The sequence below is a fragment of the Megascapheus bottae genome, chromosome 8 (assembly GCF_031878675.1).
Source record: "Megascapheus bottae isolate mThoBot1 chromosome 8, mThoBot2.hap1, whole genome shotgun sequence".
Classification (NCBI taxonomy): Eukaryota; Metazoa; Chordata; class Mammalia; order Rodentia; family Geomyidae; genus Megascapheus; species Megascapheus bottae.
This window is the reverse complement of record NC_143516.1, coordinates 10655170-10672104: the sequence shown is the minus strand read 5'-3', so window position 1 is coordinate 10672104 and position 16935 is coordinate 10655170. Positions and strand designations below refer to the sequence as shown.

General features: G+C 45.5%; 1 protein-coding gene across 1 annotated transcript in view; it reads left to right on the top strand.

The window, feature by feature from the left end:
* The window catches only part of Plekhg1 (pleckstrin homology and RhoGEF domain containing G1), a 78115-nt gene that overhangs the window by 44891 nt on the left and 16289 nt on the right, over nucleotides 1-16935 (top strand). The window contains exons 4-12 of the mRNA XM_090337966.1: nucleotides 572-641; nucleotides 4913-4959; nucleotides 8059-8209; nucleotides 9248-9379; nucleotides 10624-10806; nucleotides 10900-10995; nucleotides 11120-11206; nucleotides 15063-15096; nucleotides 15784-15873. Of these exons, the coding sequence (XP_090194092.1) occupies nucleotides 572-641; nucleotides 4913-4959; nucleotides 8059-8209; nucleotides 9248-9379; nucleotides 10624-10806; nucleotides 10900-10995; nucleotides 11120-11206; nucleotides 15063-15096; nucleotides 15784-15873 (890 nt within the window). The remainder of the gene's footprint in view (nucleotides 1-571; nucleotides 642-4912; nucleotides 4960-8058; nucleotides 8210-9247; nucleotides 9380-10623; nucleotides 10807-10899; nucleotides 10996-11119; nucleotides 11207-15062; nucleotides 15097-15783; nucleotides 15874-16935) is intronic.

The following is a 16935-nucleotide window of genomic DNA, read 5'->3' as shown; positions in this document are numbered from 1 at the left end:
ATTTTTCAATGATTCCCATTATATTATTATTATTCAGCATTAGTAGATTGGTTAAATTATTGTCTATCCACACAACGAAATACTACACAGTTACTTACACTAATAATACTGTTACTAAAATCTAATGTCCACTGATACTTGAGGAGAGCTGTTTTCTCACCCAGGGTAGCTTTCTTGTAAAGCACCATCTCTGTTGATCTTAGACTTACTTGTTAGTGTGGTTTGAACTTGAGATTCTCCCAGTAGACTGGTTACCTAGACAGCAATTTGATCAATGAATATGTGTATGCCTTCAGGCAACTGGTGCAAACCTTGCAAAAATCTTCACTATCAGACAGGGCCAGTGGTTGATGGTGGGAGAGTTATTGCTCAACCTATGTTCAAACCCCGACTCCACCAGACCCTCGCATAAACTCCTTCTCCAAGCCTTAGATAGAATGACAATAGATTTTCAGCGATCAAATATGATTCTTTGTGAATGTCATGAGTAATGTGTGAACCTTGAAGTGATATAAAATGTCCTCAATCAGAACTATCATCTAATACTTCCTGGCTATTGTTCTTTTGTTAGTGAACTTCTGCAGGACTTGGAAAACTGTGAAAATGATCCTGTGGCCATAGCAGAATGCTTTGTGTCCAAGGTAAGTAGGGTTCATTTTTCTCTGAACCACCTAAGGAAGATAGAGACTAGAGATTATTTTCCATTAAAGTTAAAACAACTGGCTTATTCCTATTCTCTGTTTTTTATTTTGTTTTGTGTTTGTGTGTTGGAGATTGGTTTGTTTTGTTCCAGTGGCAAAGAGAAATGTATGCTATTATACTAGAATAGCTATTCTAGAACTTGTGTCATCGGTGAATAAAGTCACTCTCTCCTAGGAGAGTCTTATGCTTTAAGAGTAAGAATAATGTTAGAAATATGAAATTCTACTGACAAAAATCCCATTCAAATCTAAATAGTGGGCCTTTGCACACTCAAATGGCGGTATGTTCTTGATGTGAACTTGGAAGAAGGGAGCGCTGTGCAGGATACCCCAAAATCCTCCACTGCAGCCTTTTCTTTCTGCAGTCTCTTTCTTTCTGCTGTTGATAGAATTTTACCTTGTTTCTCTTAAAAATTCAGCAGCTTTAATTTAGAAAACTGCTAGCTGCAACTGTTTTGCCACCAAACTTCATTGTACTTCCTCCGTTTTATGGAAAGGTTTGAGATGGACACCGGTTTAAAAACACATTCATGATGATACTTCGGATCCAATGGAAGCCCAGAATGTGGGCCACATCTGACCTGTCTGTGTAATTAGACCATACCTGCATTGCTAATGGCTTCAGTCCACCCAGTGGCTTTGAATCCAAACAGAAAACCGCTTTAGGTTTTACTGAAACCCTTTGAAGTTTTGCATATTACCTTTCCTGACTTTGCATATGTTTATATATGTTCACATGGAAAAATTTTGTGCACATAGGCACATACCCACCAATTCTTTTCCCAAGTCGCCAGTTGAGTAGCTGATTGTTCTACAGGGTAGGAATGTGAGAAAGAGAAAGCAAATAGGAAAGGGAGAAACAGTAAAAAAGATAGGCTGAGTGTATCCCAGAAGGCCTGGTAAAATAACCACAGCCCATAAACAAGGTCGAAGCGTTCAGAAGCATGTGCTTTTTGCTGGTAACTGCAATCACAAGCTGATTAAAGATGTTCCCGTCTCCACTTTACTCAGGTTTAATTATTCACATAAAAGTTTGTTTATGTGCCTCCCTGCCAACTCCCAAATCATGTAATTTTTTTTTCATTGTAATTTTGCCAAGTTTAATTAGAAGTGATTTGAGTGCTCCCTGCTTCAGGTGGAAGCGGGGAGTCAAGGGGGCAGGCTGGGGTTCTGCAGGGCCCACTTGTCACTCAGCACCCTGAAATTTAGAAGAGGTTATGTTTTTCTGAACCATCACCAGCTGCTCTGCTCCGCTCTGGAAGCATTGGAAAATTGCTTTAATTGAGAGGTCATTAGTGAAAGAAGCAGAGCTGGCCGTTGACTTGTACTTTTATCTGAATCACTGGGGCTTACACTGAGATTCATCTCTGACCTGGCTGCCTTTTTTTTTTCTTTTGTGTGTGATGGGTGGGTGGCCCTAAAGATCGAACCCAAGGCCTTGAGCAATGCTAAGCAAACACCATTCTACTGCGCTATGCCGTCAGACATGACCTAGCTTGCCTTTGTGGTTATTTATACATATGGTTAAGGAAACCCTCACAGAGCAAAGTGAAATACTGTTGTTTCTTACCTACTGCTCATGGGACAATAAGGAACAGGCAGTTCTGACAGGAATCACTGCTCTTCTCCTGCCTGTGTGTACCTTTCTGCCTTCAGAGCCCAGCCAAACAGGCACTCGTGTCCACGCGCGTCCAGACGTGTGTACATGCTACCCACATGCACACATCCTGCCCACATAGTGGGCATATCCCCACCAGTTAGGGATATTCCTGTCACTGAAGTCGATTCAAATCATCTCCACACACTCCAAGGGAAATTTTCCCAGGAGTCAGAGGGTGTGAGGGAGAGGGAGAGGGAGAGGGAGAGGACAGTGGTTCCTATACTGTCTTTGCCTCTTCGATGAGTGCCTGTGTGTTCAAGCAGCTCTGGATAGCTTATGATTGGGAGAATCCCTGGCATACAGAAGTGGTAGGTTGCAGTGCACTGTGCAGGGCACCAAGACCTCCTGGTGACCTCCTGGGAGTAGGGGACCACTGGGTTCCCTAGGGAGGAGTGAACCAGCCCAGATAGGAAACAGAACCAGCGATATCTTCTGCATCACTAATTACCAGCTAGAAGGCAATACCTGTTTTTCTTCTAATCAGTACAGTGTGTTTACCTCTGGATGTAAAAGGGATAAGGGGTGGTAAATATAATAGCAAATGACATTTAAGCATTCATCACTGAGAAGCTGTTGGGTGTTTGTGGACAACCAGTCTCTGAAAGGCCACACCGCTTGACACATCTAAGCTCCAATCTGCATTGGATTTTCCACTCAAGCGAGACAGCTGATTCAACTCCAGATCTCCCAGATAGGAACAGAGCCATGTTGTTACAAAATCTGATTGTGTAGCTGTCTGGTGGCCTCGATAGAAGGGCGTGTGTGTAGGTAAACCCTGTGACACAAACCAAAACGTAGTGTCTATCATACAGGCCAGTGTTATTAATTTGGCAGTAACTCCTAGGGCCCGTGGTGTAAGGAAAGTCAATCCAAGAGCTCTTCAGTAGAGCCCTTGTCCATGTCACGCAAGGCCCAGGGCTCCATCCCAGTCCTGCAGAAGAGAAACGGACAGGGCCACGATGGAGGAAAGGCAGCTCCACACAGCTGAGTACCACCAGGAACAGGAAGGAAGAACAGAGGGCTGAGGAAGCATGAACCAGGGGGAAAGACTCCGCCTCACACTCCCTCCCTAAAGGATCTCAGCTGGTTGCTTTGCCTTTCTCCTCCTCTCGGGAGCCAAGGCTGGCTTCTAGAGTCAACAGGTGAAATCGGTGCCGGGCAGTGCCTGGCAGGGCATAGATGGGAGGGCAGTGAGGTGCTCTCCTGATTACTGGAAGAATATTTGTGTGGTAGCTGCCGGTTCATGGCATCTACATGGTACACTTTTTCAGAAACCAGAAATCACTCCATGTATATCTTCTACTGTATAAAAAATTAATTAGACTATTTAGATTTATTTGAAGTCTCATAATTGATGAGCTGAGGGAATGACTTACAGTGTTGATGAGGACACAGGAATTGGGCTCTCTCACTAGTGAAATGAAATGGCCCAAAGAGACCCTGTAATCCTTGATGCTCAGGAGGTGAGATCTGGAGAGTACAGTTCAAAGGCAGCCAGTGCAGGAAAGTTGTGAGACTCTTATCTCTAATTAACTAGCAAAAAACTGGAAGTGATGATATAGCTTAAGTGGTAGAGCACCAGCCTCAAGATAAAGCTAAGTAAAAGTGTGAGTCCCTGAGTTCAAGCCCCAGAATGGCACAAAAATAAAAATGAAATAAAAAACTAAGGTCAAGAAAAAAGGAAAGAAAGCCAGGTGCTGGTGGCTCAGGTCTATAATCCTACCTACTCAGGAGCCTGAGATCTGAGATCATGGTTTGAAGCTAGCCCAGGCAGAAAGGTCTCATAAGACTCTTACCTCCATTTAACCAGATAAAAACTAGAAGTGATGCTGTGGCTCAAAGTGGTAGAACACTAACCGTAAGCAAAAGAGCTCAGGGACAGTTCCCAGGCCCCTAGTTCAAGCCCCACAACCATCACTACCACCACCACCAACCACTGTGAGCCAGAATTGTGCCATGTACTCCCTGCCTTGCAGAAGCTGTCACTCATTGTGGAGACAGACAGATGAACAGAAGTCTCACTCTCCTTTCATCAGAGAAGTCAGTATTAGTGTGATGGATGCCCAGAATGGTAGCCATTGGCTTAGCCAGGAACTGAAGCAAGTTAAGCCCTTGGGAAGAATTCTAGCCACCTAAAATTAGCACAGGGCTCAGGGCAGGAAGGAGGGAGCCCAGCAGGAAGAGGACCTGTGCAGACATAGCCTTAAGACACACATGCACAGTGCCCTTACTTTGCACTGTTGAAGATGTGCTTCTGTTTTCTCCATCCAACAGAGCACCCTGGACCAGAAATAACATTCATTTTCTACGTCTTCCCATTCATCTTCAGAGTCACTGGATCTGTAAAGGTTTTCTTAGCCCCAGATGAGTTCAGGGCATGGATTTGAGGTCGGGGCACAGAAGACTGCTCCGAGGGTTTAGGAGACAGGCCAGTGGGATTGGAGAAATAATTCTAAAGGCCTGAGTGCTATTTCTTTTGTTGCTTTTGAATAACTATTGCCACATTAGGCTTTTCTTTCTTTGTATAAAAGACTCTTTTGTTTCCTTGCAGAGTGAAGAGTTCCATATTTATACCCAGTATTGTACCAACTACCCAAGGTATGGATGATAAATCAGGAGATTCAAGGTCATTTCTGCTCAGTGGGAGTTTAAGTCAGTAGATTCCATGTCCATGTTCTCAGGAGTCCTGAAAAGTACAGGAAATGTAGAACATGCTAAGAACCGATTACAGAGGACCCAACGTAGCAGAACATATTATAGAGAAAAGTCTATAGGCTAAGCCCTGGACCCCTGCCAGAAGTCAGAGGAAGTCTGCAGAGGAAATAAGAAGCAGACCCCAATAGCCAATTTGTATTAAAGGTCCTTGAAGCCAGAAGCCCAGATTCACTGGCGGCCAATACTTTCCACTGGAGGATTTTAGTCTCATCCTCTTAACTAGTGGTCAGAGGGTTATGCCATGGTGATTTGTGTGCTTGGCCCTGCTTTCCCCAGATTTCTCTTACAAAAAAAAAATTGAGAAGTTGGGTGACAGTGGCTCATGCATGTAATCCTACTTCCTCAGGACACTGGGAGCTGAGGATTATGGTTCAGTGAAAGAAAATCTGAGATTCTGTATCTCCAATTAACCACCAAAAAGCTGGAAGTAGAGCTGTGACCCAGGTGTTAGAACAGTAGCCTTGAGCCAAACAGATCAAGACCAGTGCCCATGCCCTGAGATCAAGCTCTAGGACCAGAAGTGGATGGGACCTGCACCCTTGTCCGGTGTCCTTGTCCCCTCTTATCTATGGACATGCCTAGGCTTTGTAGTTTCACTTGAGTTATTTTTCTCCCCTGCAGCATTTCTTCATTTCAGTGCTGATGCTACCTGCAAATTGTAGAATGTCCTAACTAAATCACAAAACCTCGCAACCAAACCCAGCATGCCCCATGCTCAGAGAAATAGGTCACCCCCAGCTGACTCCACACCTTTCTTCCCGAGGGAACATATTTCAACTCTGAAGACTCAACGAGTTCTGGATCTGATTAGCAGATTCAGCACTCATAGAGGGGCCATTTGGGGAGATGATGACTATGTACAGTTTGTTGTAAACATATCACTTAAAGGAATAACTCCTTTACATAAACTTATAGAATTGCCTAATTCTAATTTTCTACTAGGTGTGGTGATACATACCTGTAATTCCAGCCACCCAGGAGGTAGAATTGAAAACTGAGGTTCAAGGCCAGCTAGGGCCAAAAAAATTATGAGAATCCATCTCAACCGATGTTGGATATGCTGGTTCACATTTATAATCCTGCACTGGAAATATATGTAGTAAGGTGACAATCTAAGGCTTGCTACAGACCCAAACTTGAGAACCTATTTGAAGAATGAAATCAAAAGAGACTGAAGGCATGGCTCCAGGTCGTAGAGCCCCTACACATGAAGCATAGACCCCAAGTTCAGAACCCAGTACTAGCATGAGTGAAAAGAAGGAAAGCTGAGAAGGAAGAAAGGAGGAAGGGACCTGACTTACTAAAAGATACTTATTGGAAGCTGGGTGCTGTTACCAGTGGCCTGTGCCCATAATCTTAACTACTCAGGAGGCTGAGATCTGGAGAATCTTGGTTTGCAGCCTAGGTAGTAGTTTACTAAATTCTATTTCCAAAAACTAACTAGCGAAAAGCAAGGCTGAAAGTGTGACTCTGGCAGAATGCCAGGTGAACAAACAAGCCAGGCAAGTGATATGCCCTGAGTTCAAACCCTGATACTGACCCCCCCAAAAAAATCACATAAATAATGATAAATGACTATATATCAAACTCAGCACCCTGTGATCAAGTAACTAGAGCCACACAAGGGAAGGGTTGGGAGTCTCAGTGAAGGGCTCTTTGCTGGAGGAATGGTTGTGTCTGTTCTACCTTGAGTCGGCCCATGAGGAAACCTGTATTATCAGAGATGCTTGCAAGGTGTTCTTCATGAAGAAGGCATCAGGGACCTCTCCCATGCTCAGAGAATGCAAGATCTTCTGAAATAAGAATAGGGCCCCTGTCTCTGGCCACTTTGCTCTGAGACTCCTCAGGTTCCCTTCCCCTATTTCACAAGCAGAGTGACAGGTGTTACATCCTGTCAAACAATGGTTCTCCCTACTTGGGATCTGGCTGGGGATACCAGCTGTGGTGGGCACGCCTTGCAGGTGTCCCTTCCTTCATGCCAGCCTCACCCAGTGATTTCCTGGTGAAGAGGCGTAAACCCCTCCCTCCACCCTCCCCCACGGAGTGGCACAAACAAGGGTCAGGTCATAGCTCTTGGCTCCCAATTGGTGGAAGGTTCTAGTTTCTAAGTAAGAGCTGAAGCTGGCCAGGGAGCTCGTGGGCAGCAGAGGTGGGCCCTAAAGAACATTTGTTTAAGTACCTAGGTCACATGATAGAATTTCTAACTCTGGACTCAAGAGAGAAATAAATCCATCTCTACAGATATTTCTCAACACAGATGCTTCCAAAAGGGACTATCGGGGTTTAATGACAGGACTTCCATTTAACTTCTCTCTAAATGATTCTGTTTTGTTGCTTGGCTTTATTTTGCTTAATCTTGAAACTTTATTAATGATATGGAGAAAACAGGGATGAAATAACTTTCCCCTGCCTCCTTCTAAGTTGTAAGATCCTGAGATTTTATATAAGGGTGTGTAGGACTGCCTACAGCCATTATCTGGCTTTATGTGTAAGGTAGAAGCACTCTTTCAACATCAAACTGTCTGCAGGTGCACTAATAACCAGCAAAAAGCAGAGTTGGAGGCATGGCTCAAGTGGTAGAACACAAGATGAGCAAGCAAAACAAGCAAGCATGAGGCCCTGAGTTCAAACTCTGATACCAGAAAAAAAAATACTGGAGAACCAAATGTTGGTGGCTCCCGCCTATAATCCTAACCACTCAGAAAGCTGAGATCTGAGGATAGCAATCCAAAGCCAGCCTGAGCAACGATTCCAAGAGCCTTTAATCTCCAACTCAACAGCAAAAAGCTAGAAATGGAGCTATGGCTCGAGTAGTAAAGCACCAGCCTGGAGCAGGAAAAAGAAAACTCAGATAAAGTACCCAGTCCCTGAATGTAAACCCCTGTATTGGCATGTGGGGTGGCACATACACACTTATACACAATCTCAAATACCCAAGTGAAATGTGGCATTGAGGTGCAAACCATTGGCCCCTCTCGGCAGGTCAGTGGCTGTGCTAACTGAATGCATGAGGGACAAGATTCTGGCCAAATTCTTCCGTGAGCGCCAAGAAGCTTTGAAGCACCTGCTGCCTCTGGGGTCCTACCTTCTGAAGCCCGTTCAGCGCATCCTCAAATACCATCTCCTCTTGCACGTGAGTTTGCCCGTGTGTGTGTGTGTGTGTGTGTGTGTGTGTGTGTGTGTGTGTGTGTGTGTGTGTATTGGGAGTAAACAGCAGGAAAAGCTGTGCACAACTGGAAACAATTTCTATAGTCACTCTTTACAAGTGACTGATCTACTTTGAGGAATTACAGAGATATTTATATGCTAAGCCTGCCATGGAACCGTGGTAGCTAAGTGGAAAGATGACTTTTCGCTCGGATCGTGACAGGGCTGCGGGCTGCCTCGTGCCAGGTGGGACAGTCGCATCCAAATAAAAGCAGGGTTTTTTGTGGTTTGTTTTATGTCCATGTGCCAGGATTGGTGGGTATTTGCAGACCCTTTGTCATAGGTTGGGTCTTGGGTGGGTGCAGAGGGAACGGTGGACTGGGCCAGCTCTGAGCTGGACTCCGCATTACTTTCCAGTCTCTTCCCTAGCTAGTATTTTCCCACAACTTATGCAAAATCCAAGGAGGTTAGAAACAAAAAATAGACCTATCTTGCAAATTCTCACTTCATGGCCCCTAAGGAAGTTGGTAAAGCTGGGATTTGGTGGCTCATGCCTGTAATTCCATCTACACAGGATCACAGTTTGAAGCCAGCCTGGGCAGAAAAGTGCATGAAACTCCTATCCCCAAATTACCTACTGCTTATCTTTGTTTCTTTGTTTCTTTCTTTGTTCCTTCCTTCCTTCCTTCCTTCCTTCCTTCCTTCCTTCCTTCCTTCCTTCCTTCCTTTCCAGTTCTGGAGCTTCAAAGCCTCATGTTCTCACTTCATGCTCTCCCTTAGCTTTTTAGCTCAAAGCTGGTGCTCTGCCACTTGAGTCACGGCTTTTTGCTAGTTCACTGGTGAGTGTCCCAGGCTTTTCTCTGTGGGCTGGCTTTGAATCTTGATCCTCAGATCTCAGCCTCTTGAGTAGCTTGGATTGTGGGTGTGAGCCACTGGTGTCTAGCACATTTAATCATAAACTTGACATTCATTCATTGGTTGTATGAGAAAATAGAAAACAATTCATTTTATTATTTTTTTTAAGGAAATACAAACTCACCTGGACAAGGATACGGAGGGCTACGAGGTGGTGCTAGATGCCATCGACACAATGCAGCGTGTGGCCTGGCACATCAATGACATGAAACGGAAACACGAGCATGCCATCCGGCTGCAGGTGAGCCGGGCGGGCACTGCACCAGAGAGCTGCACTGAGCTGGTGGGTTGTGTACACTGCGTCAGGCTCACGACAGTTCTCCCGAGGAAGGCCGGGCACCCAACCCTAATCACAGCTGCGTTGGCTATATTAGACAAAGCTGAGGGGTAAAATGGTTCATTTGGTTTTGGTGGATACTGGGGTTTGAACATAGGGCTTCAGAGTAGCTCAAAGATTCCCTCACCTCTGAACCATACTGCCCTTTCTGGCATGCACCAGAATCGAGATCCACCTATTTAGTGGTATATGCCACTGTACCAGCTGCATTACATAGAGACAGGGTCTCCAGGACATGTCTTCCTTAGGCTGGCCTGGAACTGTGAGATTCCCAATATCAGCCTTCAGAGAGCTAGAATGACAGGCATGAGCAAACCAGCCCTTGGTGCATATTGTAGCTGTGTGTGTGTGTGTGTGTGTGTGTGTGTGTGTGTGTGTATGCCAGTACTGGAGCTTAAACTCAGAGCCTGGGTGCACTAAAAAGCTACTACTCTACCACTTGAACCACAGTGGTGGTTATTTGGAGATAAGAACCTCATGGACTTTCCTGAATTGATTAGCTTTGAACCATGATCCTTATTTCTGAGTAGCTACAATTATAGGTGTGAGCCACCGGCACCCAGCTCTTAGGACAGTAACTTTTAAGCTAATAGTTTACTTATAGCCCTTTTGATTTATCCAAGTTAAAATTTTGAATATTGGGCTGGGAATGTGGCATCGTAGTGGAGTGCTTGCCTAGCATGCATGAAGCCCTGGGTTCAATTCCTTAGTACCATAGAAACAGAAAAGGCCAGAAACGGAACTGGGGCTCAAGTGATGGGGTAAAGCCTTAAGCAAAAGAAGCTCAGGGACAGTGCTCATGCCTTGACCAGGACTAGGAAACAAAACAAAAAGGAGTGCAAGGCCCTGCGATCAAGCCCCCCCGCCAACACACACATAGTTTGGGGAAGGAAATTTTCAAGGGAGGCACTGCTGAAGGTTTTTATCTGAGGAAGAGGAGGAGGAGGAGGAGGAAGTTGGGCCACATCCTGGTGGCCCTGAGACAATCAAGGACAGTCAACTCCACCACCACACAATCCCCATCTGATAACCCTTGAGTGCCACCACCCATATACCCAGATTTATCCTTGAGACTCCATGATGGGCCGCACCCTGGGGCACTGGGCTCTGCCTCTTGCCTTGCTTCCATGCACCACGGTCTTCTGCAGGAAATCCAGAGCTTGCTCACCAACTGGAAGGGCCCAGACCTGACGAGCTACGGCGAGCTAGTGCTCGAAGGGACCTTTCGCATCCAGAGGGCCAAGAACGAGAGGACGCTCTTCCTCCTGGACAAGCTGCTTCTCATCACGAAGAAGAGGGATGACATGTTCGCCTACAAAGCTCACATTCTGGTCAGTGTGGACACGGAGGTGGGGCCGTGAGGTGGGGGCTGGTTCCTTGCTCTCCTAAGCATCCAGTTCACTCCTCTTCTGTCTCCCTGGCAGTGTGGGAACCTCATGCTGGTGGAAGTCATACCGAAGGAGCCACTCAGCTTCAGCGTGTTCCACTACAAGAACCCCAAGCTTCAGCACACTGTTCAGGTACCGGCAGAGCCCAGCCTCTTCTCTTAGGCGTGCAGGGGAGCTAGGAGGCCATGTGGTGCTTGTGTTATCTCATCTCAGGGCTTCATTGTCTGATGTCCTCCTGTTCACATTGGCCCCACAGGCGAAATCCCAGCAAGACAAGCGCCTCTGGGTCCTGCACCTGAAGAGGCTCATTCTAGAAAACCACGCTGCGAAGATTCCAGCAAAGGTGAGACGAGGAGTGGGGTCAGCAGACAGTAACGTGAGAAGGGGCAAGTCCAAGCCAGGCAGCCTCACAGGAAGCAAGATCCAACTTCAAAGGAGCATTTCAGCCCAGCAATGGCAGCTCTTGCCTGTAATCCTAGCTGCTCAGGAGGTTGAGAGCTGAAGGTCACGCGTGTGATTTGAAGCCAGCCTGTGCAGGGAAGTCTGTAAGAGTCTTATCGCCAATGAATCACAGAAAAAGTCAGAAGTGGCCCTGTGGTTCAAGTGGTAGAGCACTAGCCTTAAGCAGAAAGGAGCTCATGAACTGCACCTTGGCCTGGAGTTTGAACCTTAGGACCAGCCAATAAATAAATAAAATAAAGGTGTGGTGGCTCACACCTGTAATCCTAATTACTCAGGAGGCTGAGGTCTGAGGATTGCAGTTCAAAGCCAGCCCAGGCACTAAAAAGTCCATGAGACTCATATGTTTAATTAACCACCAGGAAACTGGAAGTGGTGCTGTGGCTCAAGGGGTAGGGCAGTAGCCTTGAGCTGAAGAGTTCAGTGACAGCACCCAGGCCCAGAGTTCAAGGCCCTTTGACCAAAAAAAAAAATGTACTTCAGAGTTTGGAATACAATGATCCATAGCACTCATCTACCTTAAAAAGATCTCGTCATCCGTGACGGCCATGCTGCTTAGAGGTGTGCTGGTTTGTGTATTGGAGATTACAAGACAAAGACATAAGAGACTGAGGAGACTTCTAGAGAATGAATAGAAAATCGAGGTTGAGCTACTTAGGAGGCTAAGATTCGAGTCTCACAGTTTGAAGCCAGCCTCGGCAGAAAGGTCTATGGACTCTTATGTCCAGTTAACCAGCAAAAAGCTGGAAGTAACAGGATAGCTCAAGTGGTAGAGTGCTAAAGCTAAGGGATAGAATGTGCGTGCAAACTCCAGTACCAGCATGAATGAATAGATGGATGGATGGATGGATGAAAAAAAGAAATCCTCAGATGGCTCTCAGAACCTGTCTTCTGGCTTGGTCACAAAGACATTTCTAGCCAAGGGGACAAGCTGGCTGTGTCTCCCCTGAACTGTGTGCTCCTTGTGGGGTGATGGTAGTCCTGTAGATAGTGTCACACAAGAACCTGGGGTTCTATTCAGTTGATGGGGGAGTTGAGGCAGAAATTCATTTGACTTCATCTGGAAGCAGAATGAATGGTTTTTTGGTTGTTGGTTTTGCTTTTGTTGTTGTTGTTTCTGGTGTGGGGGCAGAGGGAGGAAAAGAACGAGCAGGTTGGGAGAGTGGTGTGAATGTACATAGGTGAGGGACAGGTGGCCTCTGGACGGGAGGGCGGGGCCTGCCAGCCCTGGAGGGCGTTGCAGGCTTTCACTAGAGAAAAGGTGAGACTGGAGGCCCCCTGGCCCTGGTGGGGAGTGGGAACAGACTCAGGATGAATCAGGAGCTGCAGTGTGAGCGCTGGGCCCGAGTTCCCAGACAGGCTGCCAAAAGGAGAACCGGTTGGGTAGGACAGTGGCAGCTGGAAGGTTGAGTGCAGGTGGAAATTCAGGTTCTGGGAGCCCAGGATCCAGAGGGCCAGTGATGGCAGCCTTAAGATTTGATAGGATGGAAAGAAGGACCCCTGGGAATTACAAGGAGTTGTGGGGGGAGGGGGAGGAGGCTGTGGGGAAGGCTACCATGGAGCTAGAGCCAGAGCGGGAGGAGGAGAGAGGGAAGAGGGAGGAAGGAGGGAATGGCTAGTGTGCCAATAAAGGGAGAAGCGTCTCACAAAGAGAGAAGCAGAGAAGAGTTTTGCCAAGATCAAGCAAACAAACAAACAAAATACCATTCAGGGGTGGGGGGGAGGGAAAATGGGACAAAAACATGAGAAAGGGCATGAATGTTCAAGAAGTCATGTACCCACTGCCTGATGAATGGAATTGTAACCCCTCTATATGTTACCCTGACAATAAAATACAAAAAAAGATTCAGGGGAAACTGGGAGATTGTAAAGGGAGGGGGTGACTTTGTCCAGAAAGAAATTACCTGACAAAAATGGTAACCCTTCTGTATATCAGCTTGATAGCAACATTTTTTTTAATCTCAAAAAAAATACTCAGAAAAAAAAAGATTCAAAGGGAAAAACAGATTTTTACACTTGGTAACTCCAAGAGGGGTCACAGAAGAAGGAAGAGCACAGGGGAAAGAGATGGGTGTGGACTTTTGTTTCCACAAAGCTGAGACAGAAAAAAGACAGAGCCTGTAATCCTAGCTATTCTGGAGGCTGAGATCTGAAGATCTTGGCTTGAAGCCAGCCCCAGCCAGAGAGTCAAGGAGACCCTTATCTCCAGTTAGCCAGTTGAAAGGCAGAAGTGATAGAGGACCAATCTTGAGGGGGGAAAAAAAAAAGCTCAGGGACAGCACCACACCCTGAGTTCCAGCCCCAGACCTGACACAAAGAAAAAGGTGAGAGTTTGAGATCAGAATGAAGCAAAACGTCCTGTGTTTTAGGTAAGTGTCTGTGGGAGGAGAGATGCTGGTTGAATGAGATGGAAGGGATAGGACTCTATGTGTGAAATAGGAATTAGTCTTAATTATTTGATGGGTCGCTCCATTTGTGCAGGCCAGCCCATTGCAGACCTCCAGTCCAACTCTCCCACTTAGCTCCTATGTCCAGTTAACCACCACAGAGCAGAAGCTGGACGTAGAGGGGTATCGGGCATGGTAGTATGCCAACCATGAGTGAAAAGCTGAGTAAGATGGTGAGCTCTTGAGTTCTGAGTTCAAGCCCCTGTACACACACACACAAGGTAAAAGAAGAAAAAGAGTGTCTTTTGCACTGCAACTAGTGTGTGAATTGGTCATGGTTTTCTGCTTCTGTGTCATGCAGTTTATGGTTCTCCAGCAGACATATTTGTTGAAATGACATATCTCACCCCAGTTGGTGCATCCTGAACCTAAAAGCTACATTTTATTGGGCACAGGCACACTGGGCTAAGTATTTAATACTTTCATCTCGTCCTCAACTAAACACCTTTATGAGACAGATCTTGCTTTTCCAGTTTTAAAGAAAAGCAAACAGAGCTTCATGGACGCTGAGAATATTGCCCAAGTCTTATGCTAGCACCTGACCATCACAGATTCAAACTCATTTCTATTTTTGTATCTGGAGTTTCTTAACCATATTTTTCCTACTTGTGAAGAGAACATACTTATTTAATGTATTTCTTTTTTCTGTCAGTCATGGGTCTTGAACTCTGGACCTGGGCTCTGTCCCTGAGCTCTTCAGCTCAAGGCTACTGCTCTACCACTTGAGCCACAGCACCACCTCCAGTTTTCTGGTGTTTAAGTGGAAATAAGATTCTCAGGAACTTTCCTTTCCTACCCAGGCTGGCTTTGAATAGTGATCTCAGATCTCAGACTCCTGAGTAGCTAGGATTATAGGTGTGAGCCACCAGCAACCAGCTTTAATATACTTTATCTACTGAAAGGTTATAATAATTTCCTATTTTACTTAAACAGGATTCTTAAGTTCATGTTTTCACATGTTTCTATTTATAATCATTTTCTTATAGTATGCAAAATATATTCCTATGAAATAAAAAAGGGACCCTTTAAGCATTTTTTTCAGTGTTTCACTTGTCTGATGTCAACACTGGCGATTGGAAATTGATTCACCTCTCTTTCCAACTTCCTCCCGTAGCTTTAATTCCAAGATAGACCTTTGCTGACACCTAGTGGATATCACAAGAATAGCACCTTTTAATTTAATGAAAAGATCCATTAATTACAATTAATAAGCTCTGGTTGGGTGACTTAAAACAAAACCAAAAGAAAAAAGTGCATTGTAATTACAGCACCATTTTCTTTTCTCTTTTCCAGGCCAAGCAAGCAATTCTTGAAATGGATTCCATCCGTAAGTTTTCTTACCTTAACATGAATAAAAATATTATCATCTGTATTTATCACATTTTCTATCAATTATAAGCAAACAGCAGCTATCTATTCTTGGCTTTGTTGTTGTTTTAGTTCATACCGGGGCTTGAACTCAGGGCCTGGATATTGTCCCTTAACTTTTTCTTCTTGAGTGTCCACTTCTGACTTTTTGCTGGTTAATTGGAGATTAGATTTGCACAGACCTTCCTGCCTGGAATGGCTTCAAACCATGATCCTCAAATCTCAGCTTCCAAAGTAGCTAGGATTACAGGCGTGAGCCACCATCACCCAGTTTACTAATGGTTTTAACAACTAGACATTATAATCTATCCTAGCCCACAGACTTATTTCTCCGTCTGTTCTCCTGGTTTGTCTGTGGGTCACTTGATGGCTGTCCAGATGTTTGCATCAACTACTAGCAGCAGATATGCTTCCAAAGACACCTCTTCCCCCAACCTCTCCTGTCACTAAAAAAAAAGCTCTGCCCACCTCAAATTCATATCCCTCTTCCTTCCATCCCCTGGTGGTGAATGCTTTTTCTGCTCTAGCACAAAATCCTAAAGATCACAACAACCCCCTGTGGTGATTTATTTCTGAGTGAATAAAAGCAGGCAGAGGATAAATCTTATCTCACATCAGCTCCTGTCCATGGTTGATTTCTTTCCAGACCATCCAGGATTCTGTTATAATCCTGAGGGAGACACGAAAGCATTTTGTGGCTCCGGAGCCACACCATACCGGCTGCGAAGAAAATCTGGTAAGTAGGATGTTGTACTCAAAACGTAATGCAAAATAGGGACTCAATGTAAAATTCCCTTTCAGGATGGCAGGAAGGGAGATTCCATACTGAATAAAAACTCTGACAATTCATTTTAATTGGGACATCACCCCTCTTGTCTGAATGCAGTTTCCTAAACTTTCTTTGCTGTTGCTGATGAAAGCTGTATCATGCACACGACACATACCAAAGAACGATTCAGACCTAACAGGATGCAGGAAGAAGTCTCTCCCAGCTCACTCTCAGAGCTTGCGTTTTTATTTCAGTCAGGCATCAGTGGCTCATGCCTGTAATCCTAGCTACTCAAAAGACTGAAATCAAAGTCTAAAACCAGCTCAGGAAGGAAATTCGGTGGGATTTTTTTAATCTCCAATTAATCAGCAAAATGTCAGAAATGGGGCTGTGTCTCAAGTAGTAGCACACCAGCCTAAAGCAAAAAAAAGATCTAAAGAACAATGTCCAGACCCCTGAGTTCAAGCCTTAGTTCCAGTGTGCACATACACACACACACACACACACACACACACACACACACACACACACACACACACAGACTTCCTTAGTTCCTACTTTGGCCCTTGCTAGGGACTATGGATTTGAGCATACAAAGCACATCTGGGGTTCGATGGAGCCTGTCTGATGGAGCTGTAGTAGAGGCACCTTGTGAGGGACAGTGGAGAGATAACTGAGAGACAGAGAGAGAGGCAGAGAGAATGGGGGGGGGTGCTAAACTTCTAGAAGGAAGGAGTTAACCTCACAGATGAAGGATCAGTACACCTTAGTAGGCTGGAATTCTCCATCAGAGTCCCCGAGACCTGTGCCAGCATGCCTGAGAAGGGAGCTGGCATCCACTGTGCCTGGCTGGCTCATAGGTGAAGTTGGGGAAGGTTTGGTACAGGTTCAAGTACAGGTAGGGCCTGGATTTCACATGTTGGGTGTACATTTGCAAGCCCTGGGAAGATTTTTGGCAATGAACAGTGAGAATATTTCTCTTCAGAGCAAAAACTCTGGTTCTGGGTGGGCCCGGAAGTGAGCTATGGG